The 16,833-nt window shown below is 42.9% G+C and overlaps 1 protein-coding gene across 1 annotated transcript in view; it reads right to left on the bottom strand.

Annotated features, from left to right (window-relative positions):
* Klhl7 (kelch like family member 7) overlaps positions 1 to 3,414 on the bottom strand; it is a 54,795-nt gene extending 51,381 nt beyond the window's left edge. Inside the window, exon 1 of the mRNA XM_028864178.2 lies at positions 3,072 to 3,414. Coding sequence (XP_028720011.1) covers positions 3,072 to 3,383 — 312 coding nt within the window. The 5' untranslated portion in view covers positions 3,384 to 3,414. The remainder of the gene's footprint in view (positions 1 to 3,071) is intronic.
* Between the last annotated feature and the right edge of the window lie 13,419 nt (positions 3,415 to 16,833).

Below are 16,833 nucleotides of genomic sequence, written 5' to 3'. Positions count from 1 at the left end.
AGTAGGAACTGGAATTGAGATATACTAATCTCAGAGTGTGCTGAAATCCTTGAAAGAAGGTTTCTGGGTGAATGACAAGAGGGTCCTTGTCATTCAAGCACTCATAATCTTCATCTGCAATGTAATGAGGTTTAAAAGGAAACAAAATATAACACAAACTTGAGATTTAACATTATTTACCAAGAACAGTAATACTTATAAAACTGGTCCTCAAGCAAATGTTCCTTTTCTGACTTCTGCTTCAGCCTCTCCCCATCAACTGTCCTTGTCAGTCATTTTTAGTTAAATCTTTCTGTGCTATGAGCAATACTATATAAATAACCAACTATAAAATGAAAGTATGTATCTTAAAAAAAACTGTGGTGGTCTGAATGAAAATAGCCCTGTAGTCCCATAGGGAGTGGCACTATTAGAAGGTGTGGCCTTGTTGGAGGAAGTGTCACTGGGATGGGCTTTCAGGTTTCAAGTGCTCAAGCCAAGCCCAGTGTCTCTCTCTCTTCCCGCTGTCTGTGGATCCAGATGTAGAACTCTCAGCTCCTTCTCCGGCACCATGTCTGCCTGTGTGGTGCCATGCTTCCTGAATGACTGTAATGGGCTAAAGCTCTGAAACTGTAAGTCAGCCCCAATTAAATGTCTTTCTTTATAAGAGTTGCTGTGGTCATGGTGTCTCATCACAGCAATAAATCCCTAAGACAGACTGGTACCAGGGACTAGGGTATTGCTGTAATAGAGCTGACCGTGCTTTTGTTTGGAGGAATGTGGACTTTGGGACTTGGGATTAGGAAAGCAGCTGAATGGTTTAAGTGGGGCTTAATGAGCCATACTGGTAGGAACATGGAAGACAGTGGTGCTGAGGGTGATCACAACTACGGAGGCCCAGTTCAAGAGGTTTCAGAGACCATTAGTATGTGGCCTGGAGACCATTGTGATATTTTGTAGAAGAATGTGGCTGCTTTCTGCCCTTGTCCAAAAAGTCTGCCTGAGGCTTACCTGAAAAGTCATTAACAGCTTTGGCAGAGATTTCAAAACAGCCTAGCATTGAGTGTGTTGTATGGTTATTAGTGGCCAGTTTTATGCAGATTTATAATGAAAAGGAGGAAGCTGAGCAAGTTAAATTACAAAATGCACAGTTTGAGGAGAAAAGGGACACCAGGAATTGTAATGGTCCTTGTGCTTCAAGGAGATTAAAAGAAAAGCAAGGTCCTAAATAGAATAAAGAAGGCAGTGGTGACCTCAGGGCAAAACTCCGCCCAACTACGCTTCCCACCTGTGAAAAGGAATCAGACAAAAGTGAAAAGGAACTGGTGGTTTATACATTTAATCCCAGCACTCAGGAGGCAGATGCAGGCAGATCTCTGAGTTCAAGGCCAGCCTGGGCTACAGAGATAGTTCCAGGGCAGCCAAGCTTACACAAGTGAAGGAAACCATGAAAAACAGAAACCTGGTGAAAATGTATTTGAACAAGGGGACCATGTTCCAGCCCCAGCAAGTATTAGAACCTGGCATAGGACCCAAAATAAGACAAAGATACAGAAATCCATTAAGGTGATTAAAATGCTACAGAGTCTATAATAGCTCAACAAAACTAAACAACAATGTAAATCAATACAAAATGATACTAGGCATCTTTTAAAAATGCAGGAATCCACCAAGTTGATAAAAATGCTAGAGTCTGAAATACACCCAAGTCAACGATAAAGAAAAAGCAGGCTTTTTTGAGATTGGGTGCTCAATCAAGTATCCATATTACTCTTTGTATTCAGTAGCATAACCTTGATTTTTCAGTAATTCTAATTTAGTAACTGTATTTCTATATTTTAACAACAAACTAAACAGACGTCAGCAGTCTAAAGCTTGAACCAATTTTAAAACCAAAGAGCTAAACATACAGGCTCAAGCAATCTTCTCAAGTTTAACATCTGATGCTGCAGCCTATCTATTTAAGGAATGAGGTAATGCTTTACAAAGCTGCGGTCCACGGACGACAAGGCTCGGGGGAGTGGGAGTAACGAGAATGAGTTCAAACAAGTGTAAGCGCCACTGAGCTCGATGTAATCACCACTACAAGCACACATCAAAGACACCTGCAATCTCAGATCATCGATACTGTAAACCACAAGAAGGCTACAAGAAAAGAAGACGAATGTGAAGAGATACACGCTAAACAGTGGACTCAGCCATTTGCAGCTATTTCAGCAAAGGCCAGGAATGAGCTATGCATTTGAGAACATAGTATCTACCGCACCAGAGCACTGCGCCAGCTGGTGAACAAAGACAAGATTGCAGCGCCCAGCGTTGGCTTAAAGAAATCAGGAGTTGGTATCTTCCTAAATAGACCTTAAATTCTTCTGCTCTGCATACTCTCAGCAAAAGCGCCAGAAAGGCGAATGAGGTTTTTCAGTCACTCAAGCTTACGTTGGGCTTTGTCCTCCTGAAAAACAGAATCGGAGTCAACAAACGGAAACATCCCTGCAGCCTCCTTCCATGTGTGTTCTCTACCAAGTACAGCTCACGGAACCAAAAAGCAACCATAAGCGGCGTTCCCATGCTTACCGGTCTATCAGAGGTCATAATCTAATGAATAAATAAAAATCTGCCCACCGTCTCCGCCGTTAAAACGTGCTTTTCACAAGCCACCTTTCGACGACGTGCCGCAGTTCCACGGATACGCCACATATCAAAGACAGAACAAAGAGATACTCTAGGTAACAGCGGCGCCTAGGGCCCTTAGGACACGGTTGTTTGCCGGGATCTGTTTTTTTACCCTAAATTAGCAGGGGTGGGAGGATTTTGTCGAGTAGTGCCACCTGGTTGACAACGGAGGCGGGGCGGGAAGCCTCCCTCTGCGGGCTTCGGGATCTTACCGCACCGTAACCGCCCGCACTCCGAATGCTCGGGGCTTCACAGAGAACTGGAGCAGACCGGTTACACAACGGCCCCGGGAGGCCCACCGCCCGCCCGCCCGGAGTCCACGCAGAGTGGGCCTCGGAAGCCCCGTGGCAGAGCAGGCCTGCAGCCAAGGCGACAGGCCCGGCCGCCCCGCCCCGCCCGCGGCCCCGCGCAGCCCGCACCTGCTTTCTCATGTTGTTCATGACACCCATGAAACCCGCGAGCAGCTTGGCTTCTTCCCGAGCTGCAAGCTTCTTCTCGGTCTTCTTTTTGCTCTTCTCCACGCCAGAGGTGGCCATCCTCCTCTTGCCCTCCGCGGTTTCGCGACGAGGGTGTGCTCGCCAGACGCGTCGGCCGGGAGCACGGCGTTGGCGGCGGATCGCCGAGGACCGCCGGACCGCCGAAGGAGGACGGAGCTCCTCGGAGAATAGCCGACCAGGCGACGGCAGGTCCGCCACGGTTGCAAGTAAAGGGAACCCGGGAATAGCAAGCATGCGCACTGGGCGCCAGGATAAAGAGGGGAGGGGAGGGGCGAGACTGGAAGAGAAGACGCGGAGGGGGTGGCGAGGCCCGTGCGTCACAGCCACGCAAGGCTCCCAGCAACTGGCTGTGTCGTGCCGAGAGGTGGGTGTTGCCGCTTTTTCCTCTGGCCACTGAGTGGCGGTTGCATCGGCCTGATCCAAGGTCACATGGACCTTTCTTCTGCCAAAGGCGGAGTCCCCAGGTTTAGATGTCGTGATGATCTATTTTGGGTGATTGTGTGATAGAACATGCTAAAAATGCCTGCCCATGGTGTAAGCTCCTCGAAAACAGTCAGTTCTTCACTGCAGCGTCGAGTGTGGCGTATTGTGGGCGCTCAGTAACTGCCTAATGATTAAAGAAATCATTTTGCAAGGCAAAAGCTCATTTATCCCGAGCACAAGAACTGCGTGTTTGGGATTCAGAAGCAAGAACACAGCCCTGTGCATGTCTCCTTAGCATGATATGCCTGCCTGTTTAGTAGGCTGTTTTACTCTCATTAAAACAGAAATCAGGCAGGACAGTGGTGGTGCATGCCCTTAATCACAGCACTTGGGAGGCCAAGGCAGGTGGATCTCTGTGAGAAACCCTGTCTCTTAAAAAAAACAGAGATCAAGTGTCGGTTTCAGAAGGCTTCAATTAGGCTTCCTAGAACTCATGGAAACGTGTTTCATAACTAGAGTTTTTATTTTGCTGTTTAGGAATATACAGGATTGTCTGAAATTGCTATTTCTAATAACGGAAACGTTCGACATAACCTCTCAGTTTTCTACCTAGATGTATAAGGGACTAGATGTAAGTGTTGGAGCTCAGATGGAAAGGTATCCAGGCAGTAAGGAGCCAAGGAATACCTCAGTCACTGTAAGCGTGATAGTTTGCATCTCTGCTCCAGGAAAAGGTTTCCCCAGTATAAGCGTAACAACTCTGCTCCGGCAGGGGAGGGTGTCCCCAGAGGAATTGTTACACTTCTGTTCTGGAGAAGTGGCACAGCTCTGCTCAGTCCCGGAGACTGTAACAGCTCTACCCAGCTGGGGGAAAGTTTCCCCAGCTGAAGTGGTACATTTCTGCTGCAGTCCGGCTCCTGTGAAAAATTTTAACATCTGGGCTCCAGTCCGTGAAAACGGCACACCCCGCGAAAAACCTCACTCAAGAGATTTATTGGGAAGGAAAAATCCAGGAGGGTGACTGACTCTAGAGTGAGAAACAGCAGCACACTGGCCAGGGTACAGAACTTATATATAAGGTTTGGGGGGAGTTTTCCAGGGTGACTTGGGACTGGTAGATTTTTGTAGTCTGAATCTGGGGCAAGCTCAGGTATTTGTGGGATTTCAAGCCCTGGTCCTAGGGTCGGTCAAGTCAGGGTCAGGGTGTTTTTCCTCTGCCCAGGTCTCAGGTCTAGCCAGGGGCAGGGTGTTTTTTCCTTGGCCCCTTTTACCCTACACTAGACAGAGAAGTTTTATGTAAAATGAACTAGACTGTTCAGTCGTGAACAGTAACTGCTTAAAAGAAAATTAAATAAATTATTCTAAGCTGTATAGGAGCAGCTATGGCCTAAAAACAGGGAGTCAACTTCTCCTGGAAAACATGTTCCACTATAAAAGAGATTATATAAATCAACAAAGGAAAGTTAAAAAAACCAAGGCATTTACCAATGGTGGGAGCATCGGGTAGGTGGACTACAGCACAATGGGAAAATCCCTTGTGTAGGTTTTAGACTTCCTTTTTTTTTTTTTTTTTTTTTTTTGGTTTTTCGAGACAGGGTTTCTCTGTGTAGCTTTTGCGCCTTTTCCTGGAGCTCACTTGGTAGCCCAGGCTGGCCTCGAACTCACAGAGATCCGCCTGCCTCTGCCTCCCGAGTGCTGGGATTAAAGGCGTGCGCCACCAACGCCCGGCTAGACTTCCTTTTTTAAACGAGCTCTCTGCCGCACACTTTGTGTGTAGGAGTGTTTGTTGGATTCTGTGTGCCATTTGAGTGCAGTGCCCATGACCATGGCTAGAAGAGAGCATCTGATCCTCAAGGATTGAAGTATGGGGAGGGGGGAGCCTCTGCTTAGGTGCTGGGAATTGAATCCAAGTCCTCTAGAGGAACAGCCAGTTCTCTTAAGCATTAAGCCATCTCTCCAGCCCCCTTTCACCATTCATTTTAAAGAATTTTTTATTATTTAGAATAATTTTTAAATTTAAATATACTCATCCAACTTTAAGTTCTTTCTAAAAAACAAAACAAAACAAAACAAAACAGAAAATCCAATACTATAACAACAAAAACCCCAAAACCAAGAAAGCAAAATAAAGCAATACCCAAAAAGAAATACAAATACCAACTGTAACCAAATAAAAGCACCACACACACAACTGCGGAGTCCATTGTATGTTGGTCAACTATTCCTGAACATGAGACCTGCACTGGAGTGACTGATATATCTAGTGTCACTCCGTTGGAAAAAAAACAACCTTTTCCTCTCCCTGCAAGTATAAATGACATTCAGTTCTTAACCTTTACCCTACTGGCTCAATTTCCATTCTTTCATTCATTCATTTAAAAAAAATAACAAAATAAAATATAATAAGATAAAAAAGACCATCACATCCAAGTTGAACAGGACAAACCAACAGAAGGAAAGAGCCCATGATAAGGCACAAGAGTTAGAGACCCACTTGTTGGCACACTCAGGAATCCCATAAAAACTCTAAACTGGAAGCCATAATATGTACACCGAGAACCTGGTGCAGACTCAGGCAGGTCCTGGGCATGCTGCTTCAGTCAGTCTCTGAATTAGTATGAGCTTTGCTCAGATTGATTTAGAGGGCTTTGCTTTCTTGGTGTCCTCCATCCCCTCTGGCTCTTACTTTCTCTCTTCTTCTTCTTCTTCTTCTTCTTCTTCTTTTTCTTCTTCTTCTTCTTCTTCTTCTTCTTCTTCTTCTTCTTCTTCTTCTTCTTCTTCTTCTTCTTCTTCTTCTTCTTCTTCTTCTTCTTCTTCTTTCCCCTACTTCCTCCTTTACAGAGTTCTCTGAGCTCTGAGGAAAGGGATTTCATTTAGGGCTGAGTGTTCCAAGCCTCACTCTCTACGTGGTGTCTGGCTGTGGGTCTCTATATTTGTTCCCATCTGCTGCAGGAGGAAGCTTCTCTGATGATGGCTGAACAAGGCACTGATCTATGAGTATAGCAGAATGTCATTAGGAGTCATTTCATCCCTACACTTTTTTCTTTCTTTTTTAAGACTAGCATTATTTGGTTGGTAACTTCCACAAGCTTTGTGCCACCATTGCCCTAGCATGTCTTGCAGGCAGGACACCACTGTAGATAAAAGGTTTGTGGCTGGTTTGATGTTTATGCTTCTCTTTTGGTAGCATGCAGAGTGCCTTCCTGTACCAAAGACACTAGAACATAGGGATGAAGGCTTTTTGTCGGCACCAGCTAGACATCTCCATGTTCAATGAAGTGTGTAGGTATTGTCTTCAGCAATGGGACCTTGCCAGTCAGTTTGTGGAGAGCAGCCTACAGTCTTGGCAACAGCCTGGGTTGATTGGGGGATTCCAATGGGGCCCCTTTCATCCACAGATCAATTAGATATAACCCAATCCTGGTCCTGAAAACTTAATTTGGTGACAAGAGATGACCAGCTGGAACTCTGTCTCCCCCACTATTTGGTGGTTTCTTTGAGATCACCTTTATATATGTGTATATTTTAGGAAGTTTCAGCTTTCTTAACCTTTGGAAGGTGAAAGTCAGAGGTCTGCTAAGCTTCCGTTCTGAGAAGTGTATCTATCTACTAGTTATGAGAACGTTAGATCAGAAACTAACATTGAGGTAAATGGTGACTAAAGGACCTGAACAAGCCCAAGATGATTTTGCCCCCCTGTACATCATTCCATCTCTCCACATGCACATTATTCAAGTGAGCCAAGCAGTCTGCAGCATCTTTAATGTCGATGCTGCTTCTTCAAAAAAGTTTGGTGAGCACTATGAAGCATTATGCTTTCTCTGGATTAGTACAAACCATAGGGTAATAGAGAACACAGCATGTGAAGATATCTTCATATCTTCATACCACAAAGATGTGCGTTCCTGTCTACATGACTGTTAAATTCAGAGGTTCTGTGATAACTGTATATTTTAACTACTTGATAATTTGAGGATATGAGTGGGGTTTTACTAAGCTGTCTGCATGTGGGTGATAGTTGGTCTGTTTGTGGCCCCTAGCAGTGGGACCAAAATCTGTCCCTGGCACATGAGCTGGCCCATTCCCTATGATGATCTAGATTCCTCGCTCAGCCTTGATGCAGCAGGGAGGAGCTTGGTCCTGACTCAACTTGGTATGTCATGCTTTGCTGAGGAGTGGATGGGGGTGGGGAGGGGTAAGAAAGGAGGAAGGGGGAAGAAATGGGATGAGAGGAGAGAAGTGAAACTGTGGTTAGTATGTAAAATAAAAAAAATAATAAATAAAAGGGTGGGGTTTTAGCAGTAGGAATTACTTAATAAATTGAGATGATAAAAAAAAACATGTATTCTATTAGATGAAACAGAATGCTGGAGAATGAAAACCTAATTAATTCTAAGGCTTTGGAAACATCAAGGATCCATGATTCAAGGCAGAAGTAAAGGTGATATGATAGAGTGCTATTTCTAACAAGGCAGAAAGGAACAAGAAATAAAGCACACATGAATCCCTTCTCCCATCAAGGCCTGGTTCTCAGCTGCTCTTCTGTCTGTTCTGTAAAAATCTACTTTTGGGGCCAGCAAGATGTGTCAGTGGTTAGGGATGCTTACCACCAAGACAGATGATCTGAGTTTGATCCCTGAAACCTACTTGGTGGAAAAGAAACACACAGGCATGTACACTAATTGTAGCATCTATCTATCTATCTATCTATCTATCTATCTATCTATCTGTCTATCTATCTGTTAAAAATCAACTCACATCAACATTGGAAACACCTAAAACCTTCTTTCCTAAAAATGACACCTGAAAGGATGTTTGCCAAAAATACTGATCATAAAAAATTTGGATACAAGTTTCTTTACTCAACACAGAAACTTTGGTCTATGTCTCTTTTAGGTCCTCTGAATTTCAGCTCTGGCCGACCCAAGGTCAATAAGATGTTCACAGCCTGCAATCCAGTAGACTTTACTGAGTAGAGGCTTAGAAAACAACAAAAACAAAAATAAAACACTGGGCAATCAAGATGCTCACTTGTCAAGTACCCACATACCTTTAATACATTTGTACAAAAGACTCTCTGTAAAGGGATTTAAGGTGATCATTATAGGTGACAGCCTGCCATCTCCTGACTCACCAGCTTGAAATAAGGCTCTTTTTACATTACTCTTCCTTTCAACTCATTGCATTTTAGGAGTTGATGTTGGAACAATTCTTTCACCTTTTACAGACTTAAAACACGGAGGTTCATGGAGGGACCATAGATTTCAGAGTTCATATAGAACAAATATATAGCACAGACAGTAAGTGTTGTCTGCATACAAAATCAAGCATCCACAAATTTCTAGTTGTATAACATTGGAAAATTTAACTTTCCTCATGTCTTGGTCACCTTTTCTGTTAACAGGTGGAACTTTGATATCAAACTGGCAAGAGGTTTTAAAAAATGCTTAGATTGGTATCAGCACAAAGTGCTCAGTATTACTTTGTGGAGTGACTATTAATTAGAATTATTTAAGCAATAATTTCTCCAAATGTGTCCCCCAGAATTCTAATCTCATAAACCCTCCTTTTCCCCCATCCTTCTAGAGTTAACTCCCTGGGAACACACCTGCAGAACAGGTCCAGAAGGCTTTGCCCCTTCCTGCTTGTAGTTCTCACAGTAATAGTATAATGCAGCATCTTGACACCGGGAAGTAATGTTTACAGCGATCCTAGTTATGTCTTCATTGCTCCCAGAATAGGGTGTCCTACAGGGCTCGATCCCCATGAGCCCAGCAGTACTAGGGCATAAACCCTAGAGCAGAGTGTTTTCATGGTCTCTCCACCATAGTGGGACGAGGCAGGAACAGATGAGATGCCATCTGCTTTCCTGAGCCTTGGAAGAGCCATGGCTCCTAGGCTTCTGTTTTGGCTGCCTGTCTGTGAGTAATAAATCTGCTTTGTCTGACCTTTTGCATGAATATTCTGTCTCATGGGATTTATGCAAATGACAGCCTTTGTAACAACTTCGGAAAGTATCCAAAAATAACTTTCTTGGACAAAATCCCACATAGGTTTATATTTCAGGTTTGGAGATTGGTGGTACCTATTGCTTGAACCTGTTTGACTTTGCTGCTTCTTGAAATGTCAGCTCAGTTGGTATCCATTTTTTCCATTAATTATCCACTCCTGTATCCACTTGTGGTGTGGATTGACAAAGCTGTACTTGATTCTTGTGGGCCTTGACCTCTACCAGCCTCAGCTGTTGGATCAAGGTTGTTCATCAAAGAAAGCCAAGTGGCAAACTTAGGTATATGGCATCACATTTTCTGTGGACTCTGGACAGAGGGATCTTGGTAATTCGCTGTTTTGCAGTTCGCCTAGGAATGGGACGAGGGGCTGGGCCACTCCTGTCTGGAGTTTGAATATGAAGAAGCACAGGCAGCAACCTGCAGAGAGAGACTGCAGGGAGGAGAACAAAGCAAAGCTGCAGCCCCAGGAGGAGTCAGAGGAGATGCTAGGCAGTGGGTGGGATTCGCTGTGAAGTAACTAAGCTTTGAATCTACTTTAAAGGTGGTAGGCCTAGCAATGTGTTCACATGATCATTTGGTTTGTAAAATTATTAAAAGATTTTAATTATCATAGTTTGAGCATTGTCTCATTCCACTGATTTCCTCTTTAACACACTTTTTACTTTCAGGGTGTGTTGAAGTGGCCATGGGTATTTTGGGCAACTAAGGACCAATAAAGTGGAGAATACATTTTATTGGTGCCTGGTGGTCTATTTACAGAGTCCACATAATTAGCTCTTTTCAGTCCTCCTAATGTAGGAATCTCATTGGGACTATCCTTATGCCAATTGCCAACCTTGTCATGTATTCCAAAGATGTGAGTCTGGAGATCTTACCATAATGCCTTGCAGTACTCACTGGAGGAAACTTGAAACAAGTTTGGTTGGCTAAGCCAGAAGCTGTTGTGTGACAAATTCTTCAAATCATAAATATGTAGAAACTACAAGCCAGAGATTTGGCACTCTAGAGTGGAGGAAATAAAGTTGTCCTGCTTATATTTTAAAACACAGCACATGAGTCATAAGGATGACCTCAACTTTCAGAATGGCAGATCAGGGCTTCTGCAAAATCCTCCCTCCACGATACCAACAAGAACACTGGAAAATTGCCAAAATTACTCTTTAGAATGCTAGAAATTAACTAAGGCTTATAGCCACCAGGGAGTATTTATTCAAGAAAAGTGATTTAATTTCTGTAAGAACAATGAAATGTGATATTTAAACTTTGCCTGTTCCCAGATTGGAGGGAGCCTTAAAAACCAATGACCCAACAGATATGGTAGCAATGCCACCACCCGTTGAGAAGCCAGGGCAGGTTAAGAGCCCTGCTCCCCAGGCCCCACCAAAGCTAGATTCTGAAGAACATTCAGGATTAGACCTGCCTAAAAATCTCCATTTCAGGGTTTGTCTTTAGTTGACCTGATTTCGAGCTTGCTTTACACAAATAACCTGTCAGCAAGACATTTCATAAAAATAAGTGGCATTCTCTTTTGAACTGGTGGTCAGGTCTGTCTAGGAGACTCCCAAAACATACAGCCTATTGCTGTTCTCCTTGGCTACCCCCCTGTCCCAGAGGTGAAAGGTAAGTCACTGTTGCTGAAGACACCAGGCACTACAGAAACAGGGCCCGGAGGCCCTTGACCTGGGACTAGCCTGAACGCCCCACCCCTGAGGACTGGCATTCATTGCACCAGAAGGCACCAGGCAAACTTCCAAAGGAGGCAGGAGAGCAACAGTCCCACCCAGCTATGACACCTCTGACCACATCGATGACCAGCATGGCACAACAGTCCTATGGGTACAGTCATGGCACACATACCTGGGGAGTAACCAACTGCTTTCTAATTGAACTTAGGACCTGCTCAACAGGAAGGATGCCATGTCTGGTAATGGAAACCTCGCTAACTACTCCTCAGCACTAGCAAAACCTTGGTTATTGGAGGAGAGTCTATAACCACTACTTACTAACTCAGCATGATAGATAACAATCTATAAACAAGTGTTTATAAACGATAAATGGATAGATAGGTATAGTCTTAACCCTCATCAATGAAACTTCTCTTTACAACAAATGGAGACCACTACCGAAAACTACAACCATTCAATATTCAGAGTTGTGGAGCCCGGTCCCAACGGATGCACCTACAAAACACTCCTGTACCTAAGGCTCAGGGAACATTGTGGAAGAGGGCGTTGAAAAATTGTAAGAGCTAGAGAATCAGGGACTTTTCTGTGAGATGGTGTCTCCTAGTTAGAAGCTCTACCCATAAAATCTCAAAAACATGACTGCCCACATGTGAACTAAACAAGGATGATACCAGTGACCAAAGTGGTCCTCAGTCTACACAAAGAACTACAGGCCACCTAGAAAGCTGGGCGTGGGAGAGGGGATCCTCCCCAAGGAAGGGCACGCCAATTGTTTGTCCAGTGTCCAATGGTCAGCCCTGAAAATGTATATACAAGTAATATTATATGGACTCAACAGATTATAGTTAGGAATATATATGTATATACAAATACATATTTGTTTACCATCAGAGAAAGAAAAAATAAAGCCATAGTAAGTGTCTTAATTAGGGTTTCTATTGCTAAGATGAAACACCAAAAAGCAAGTTGGGGAGGAAAGGGTGTATTTAGTTTATACTTCAGCATTGCTGTTCATCACTGAAGGAAGTCAGGATAGGAACTCAAACAGGGCAGGATCCCAGAGGTAGGAGCTGATGCAGAGGCCATGAAGGAGAGCCACTTACTGGCATGACTTGCTCAGTCTGCTTTCTTATATAACCCAGGACCAACAGCCCATGGATGGCACCATCCACCATGGGCTGGGCCCTCCCCTGTTGATCACTAAATGAGAAAATGCCTTACAGCTAGATCTCAAGGAGGCATTTCCTCAGCTGAGGCTTCTTCCTCTGATAACTCTAGCTTGTGTCAAATTGACACACAAAACCACCCAGTACGGTAAGCCTCCACTTCATACCCCTTAAATATTCCTATGTTTGAAAGACTGACCACATCAGGTGTTGGTGAAGTTGTGGAAGAGCTCAACTTCTATACTACAAGTGGGGATGTGAAGCAAATGCCTACCTTGGAAAACAGTTGGCCATTGCTTAAAGTTGACTGTCGGCTTGCTATATGAACTGGCCATTCTTCTAGATTTACCCTAGGGAAATGAAGACATAGTCCTAATGAAGACTGGTAAGAAGATCATCAAACTTCCTTTTAAAATAGCCTAAAGGGGCTGGAGAAATGGCTCACTCGTTAAGAGCACTGGCTGCTCTTCCAGAGGACTTGGGTTCCACTCCCAGCCCCCATATGGCAGCTCACAACTGTCTGTAACTCTAGTTTCAGAGGACCCGAAGCTTCCCATGGCAAAACACTAATGCACGTTTAAAAAAAAAAAAAAAGAAAGAAAAAAATAGGCTAAAATTGAAAGCAATTCAATGTCCCCCAGGTGAAGGGGTTAAGAAAAATCATACATCCATACAAGGGAAGGCAGGTTGAGCATCTTAACCTGGAAATCTAAAACTCAAGCTGCTGTAATATCCAGAATTCTTTGAGCACTAACATGACACCAGAAGGTCTATATTAGGAGTGTCCAACTTTTTGGCTTCTTTGGACCACATTGGATGAAAAAGAATTGTCTTGAGCTACATATAAAATACCTTGAAACCTTGGTTTGCTCCCAAGCATTTCAGACAAGGGATACTCAACTTATACCATGAAGCATCAGAAAAGAATTAGCTACTGACACTTATGACAAGTGAGTGAAGATGGAAATCATGACAGGAATACAGACAAAAATAGCACCCATTCCATTTAAATAAGATTCTAGACAATGCAAACTCTTCTTTAACATTTGACAGAAAACAAATCAGTGCAGTCTTGGGACACAGGTTGTAGACAAGGACCAACAGGGAGGAAGGCTTACAACAGGAACACAAGGAAGGGTTCTGAGGGATGAACACTGATAGTTTTGCCAATTTATAGCAAAAATAACCAAATCATACATTTCAAGTATATGTAGTTTATTGTCTGCCCATTATACTTCAACTAAGTTGTTAAAAATGAGGCCACGGTGACTTTTGCATATATGAGACTTAACACTTCATTATTTGGCCAACTTAGTACTTGTTTAAAAACATCTGAAGATTTAACTAACACAGTAAGCTGGTAACAAGCTTGGAGATGTTGTAGTTAACATTAAATTTTTTGGGTTTTTTTCTTTTTTTTGCTTGTTTTACTTATGTATTTATTTTACAACAGAGTTTTATTATGTAGCCCAGGCTCCCCTCAAATTTGAAATTCTCCTGCTTAACTTCTTAATTGATGGGTTCATATGTGATGCAATTAACATTTTAATAAAATTTTAATTTTATTTTGTGTGTATGTGTGTTTTGCCTGCATGTGTGTCTGTGTACTACTTGTGTGCCCAGTGCCTACAAAGGCCAGAAGAGGGTGTTGTATACCCCGGAACTAGAATTGTAGAAGTTTGTGAGAGATACATGTGAGTTCTAGGAATCAAACTCTGGTCCTCTACAAAAAAAAAAAAAAAAAAAAAAAAAAAAAAGAGGCCAGTGCTCTTAACTACTGAGCCATCTCTCTGGCCCATGGTTAATTTTTCAAAAGGGTTTTATTGTTGTTTGTTTTTTAAATCTGTATTACCAGTGGAACAGTGGGCACAGAGAGACTATTAATATGAATAAGCAGAGGATGATTTTTTTGAGTATTACTTTAAAATCCTTAATGAAGGTGAACATCTTTCCATACTTTTGTTGGGTACTTGTGGTTTTCCTTTCTGTGGTGCCTGTTTGTCTTTGTCCATTTTCTTTTGGAACGTCTTCTTTCTTAGTTTGTACATATTCTTGTTGAGGCAGCTTTTAGCCAAATTGAGCGTGAGGTCATATGTATGTAAAATGTTCAGTAAATCACTGAAAATGCAGGATTGGGTCTCCAACGACAAGAAACCAGATGAACAAAGACAAATTAGTGAATCCAAGTTAAAGGAATGAGCAGGATCGGTGGGGGCAAAGGAGGATCGAGTGACCTGGAAAAGCATGTCCTCCTGTGACCCCAACCAGCTACACTTGCTTTTCCTATCCACTTCAGTGTATCAGGCATGCCTGCAGGAAGTCAGGGCTTTTCCAGTAAACACAAGAATTCCCCGGTTACTGATGCTTGTCCAAGTGTCTGTCCTACTCTAGTATTTTTTTGCTCTTGGCAAACTCCGACTCATAGTGTGCCCTCTTAAGGCTACAGGATTCCACAGAGCTGCCTCCACACTGGAAATCTGGAATGTGCTGCAGCTGCAGTTGACCAAGATTCCTGGTACGCTGCCTTCTGAAACCCAAGCAGGCTGAAGACTGCCATGGTCAGTCTTCTCTAATGACTTTCCATACAGTTGCCACTACTGCTGAAACTGAGCCTCAGGGTTGCTGTCAAATAGAGCAAGACAAATCGCTGAGGCCCGAGTGGGGACGGCTGCCCTATTTCCTGCCACTATAGATATTTAAGGATGCTAAGCCAGGCTCTGGTTATTCCTCATGTCCTCATGCTGTGTTCACATTCTCATATTTTTTAAATGTGATCTGCAAAATAGGATATTTTTAAACTTTTCTCTTCCACAAGTTTGCTCCCCTCCCCCAATTCTATTAACTTAGGCTCCACAAAGCCTGAACCCATCCTTGATTCTAGGCAAAACTTCATGAGAAGTATTTTGTTGATGCTCTTGTTTCTCACTGTCATTTTAACTGTTAAGTGGCAGTGTGGCATAACAGAATCAAACTGGTCTGATTTCGTGCCCGCTTCTACCTCTTAGTATCTGTGCAACGTAAGACTTGTGTGCTTGCTAGGTTTATGTCAACTTGACACAAGCTAGAGTGATTTGGAAAGAAGGACTCTCAATTGAGAAAATATATCCACAAGATTGGCCTATAGGCAAGTCTGGAATGTGTTTTCTTAATTAGTGATTGATGTTGATTATCGAAATGCTGTGCCTTATGGGTCTTATTGTCTTGTTAATTGTGAAGATATGTACCTTACAGGCATTCCCTATTTCCCATATTTCCTACATATCTACTAACTCTCACCTCTAAACTAGACCTAACCAAACAGACCTTGAACTTGAAAGAAGAAGAAGCCAGAGTGGGCTTAGCTCTGAACTTAATTGGTTCATTCAATAACTATGCACAATTTTTTCTCTTGTATATCTCAAATTTAAATAACTCAGAAAGAGGGAGAAGATTGTTTTGCTTTTCTTGTTTCTAAGGCTTCAGTGCAGGCAGGCAAACAAAACAAAACAAAAAACAAAAAACCTGTAACATGAACCTTCACAGTCATACAGTTCCCCCATGACATTGAAAGTACAAGGGGTGAACATTCTTTCAAACAAGATACTGAACCATTATATCGGCGTTCCTATAATCCCAGTGCATAAACAGTGGAGACAGGAAGATCAGGAATTCAAGGTCATCCCTGGTTCCATAGTGAGTTTGAGGTCAGTCGAGGCTACGTGAGACCCTGTCTCAAAAACAAAACCCAAAAGTCAAAGCAGCAGTGCTTAGACTGTTCAGATACATCAGCTTATGGGGTCACACCCAGGGATGTAATAGCCTTTCCCCTCCAGTTAGCATACAAAAATATATTTACTCTTCTACCTTCATCTGATTCTTAAGCTGAAACAAAAACAGAGTAATTTAGTTACAACCTCATCCTCATCTGAAAAGATACGAGGTGTGTGTGTGTGTGTGTGTGTGTGTGTGTGTAAGAGAGAGAGAGAAAGGGGGTTGGTTAGGGGCAAGCATGCACAAGTTCTAATAAAAAAAAGACTCAGGAGTGAAAGGCTGTATCTCAGATATCCTCAAAAAATTGAAATCCAATGAAGCCGATACATTTCTTATAATTGCATAGTTGGCCGATTGCCTGTGGGTCATACGCCAATTCACTTCAACCATAACTTGTGAAATTGAAATGCTATTTTAGTTTAAAAGGACAGCATGACAATGAATCATGCTACGAACTGATTTTAGTCCAAGGCATTTTGTTCTGCTTCACATTTGCTAAATGAAAGTAAATGTTGACTCTCTTCTCCTGAGTACTTAAAATAGACAAGACAGAGTGTCTCACAGCCACCTTGATTTAAGCGTATAAATATTTATGCAAAACCTAGGTGGAGCAGAATGAGAAACTGAAAATATAATCTCTTCTCCTTAT

This window comes from Peromyscus leucopus, chromosome 3, assembly GCF_004664715.2.
Source record: "Peromyscus leucopus breed LL Stock chromosome 3, UCI_PerLeu_2.1, whole genome shotgun sequence".
Lineage (NCBI taxonomy): Eukaryota > Metazoa > Chordata > Mammalia > Rodentia > Cricetidae > Peromyscus > Peromyscus leucopus.
This window is presented reverse-complemented; position numbering and strand designations above follow the sequence as displayed.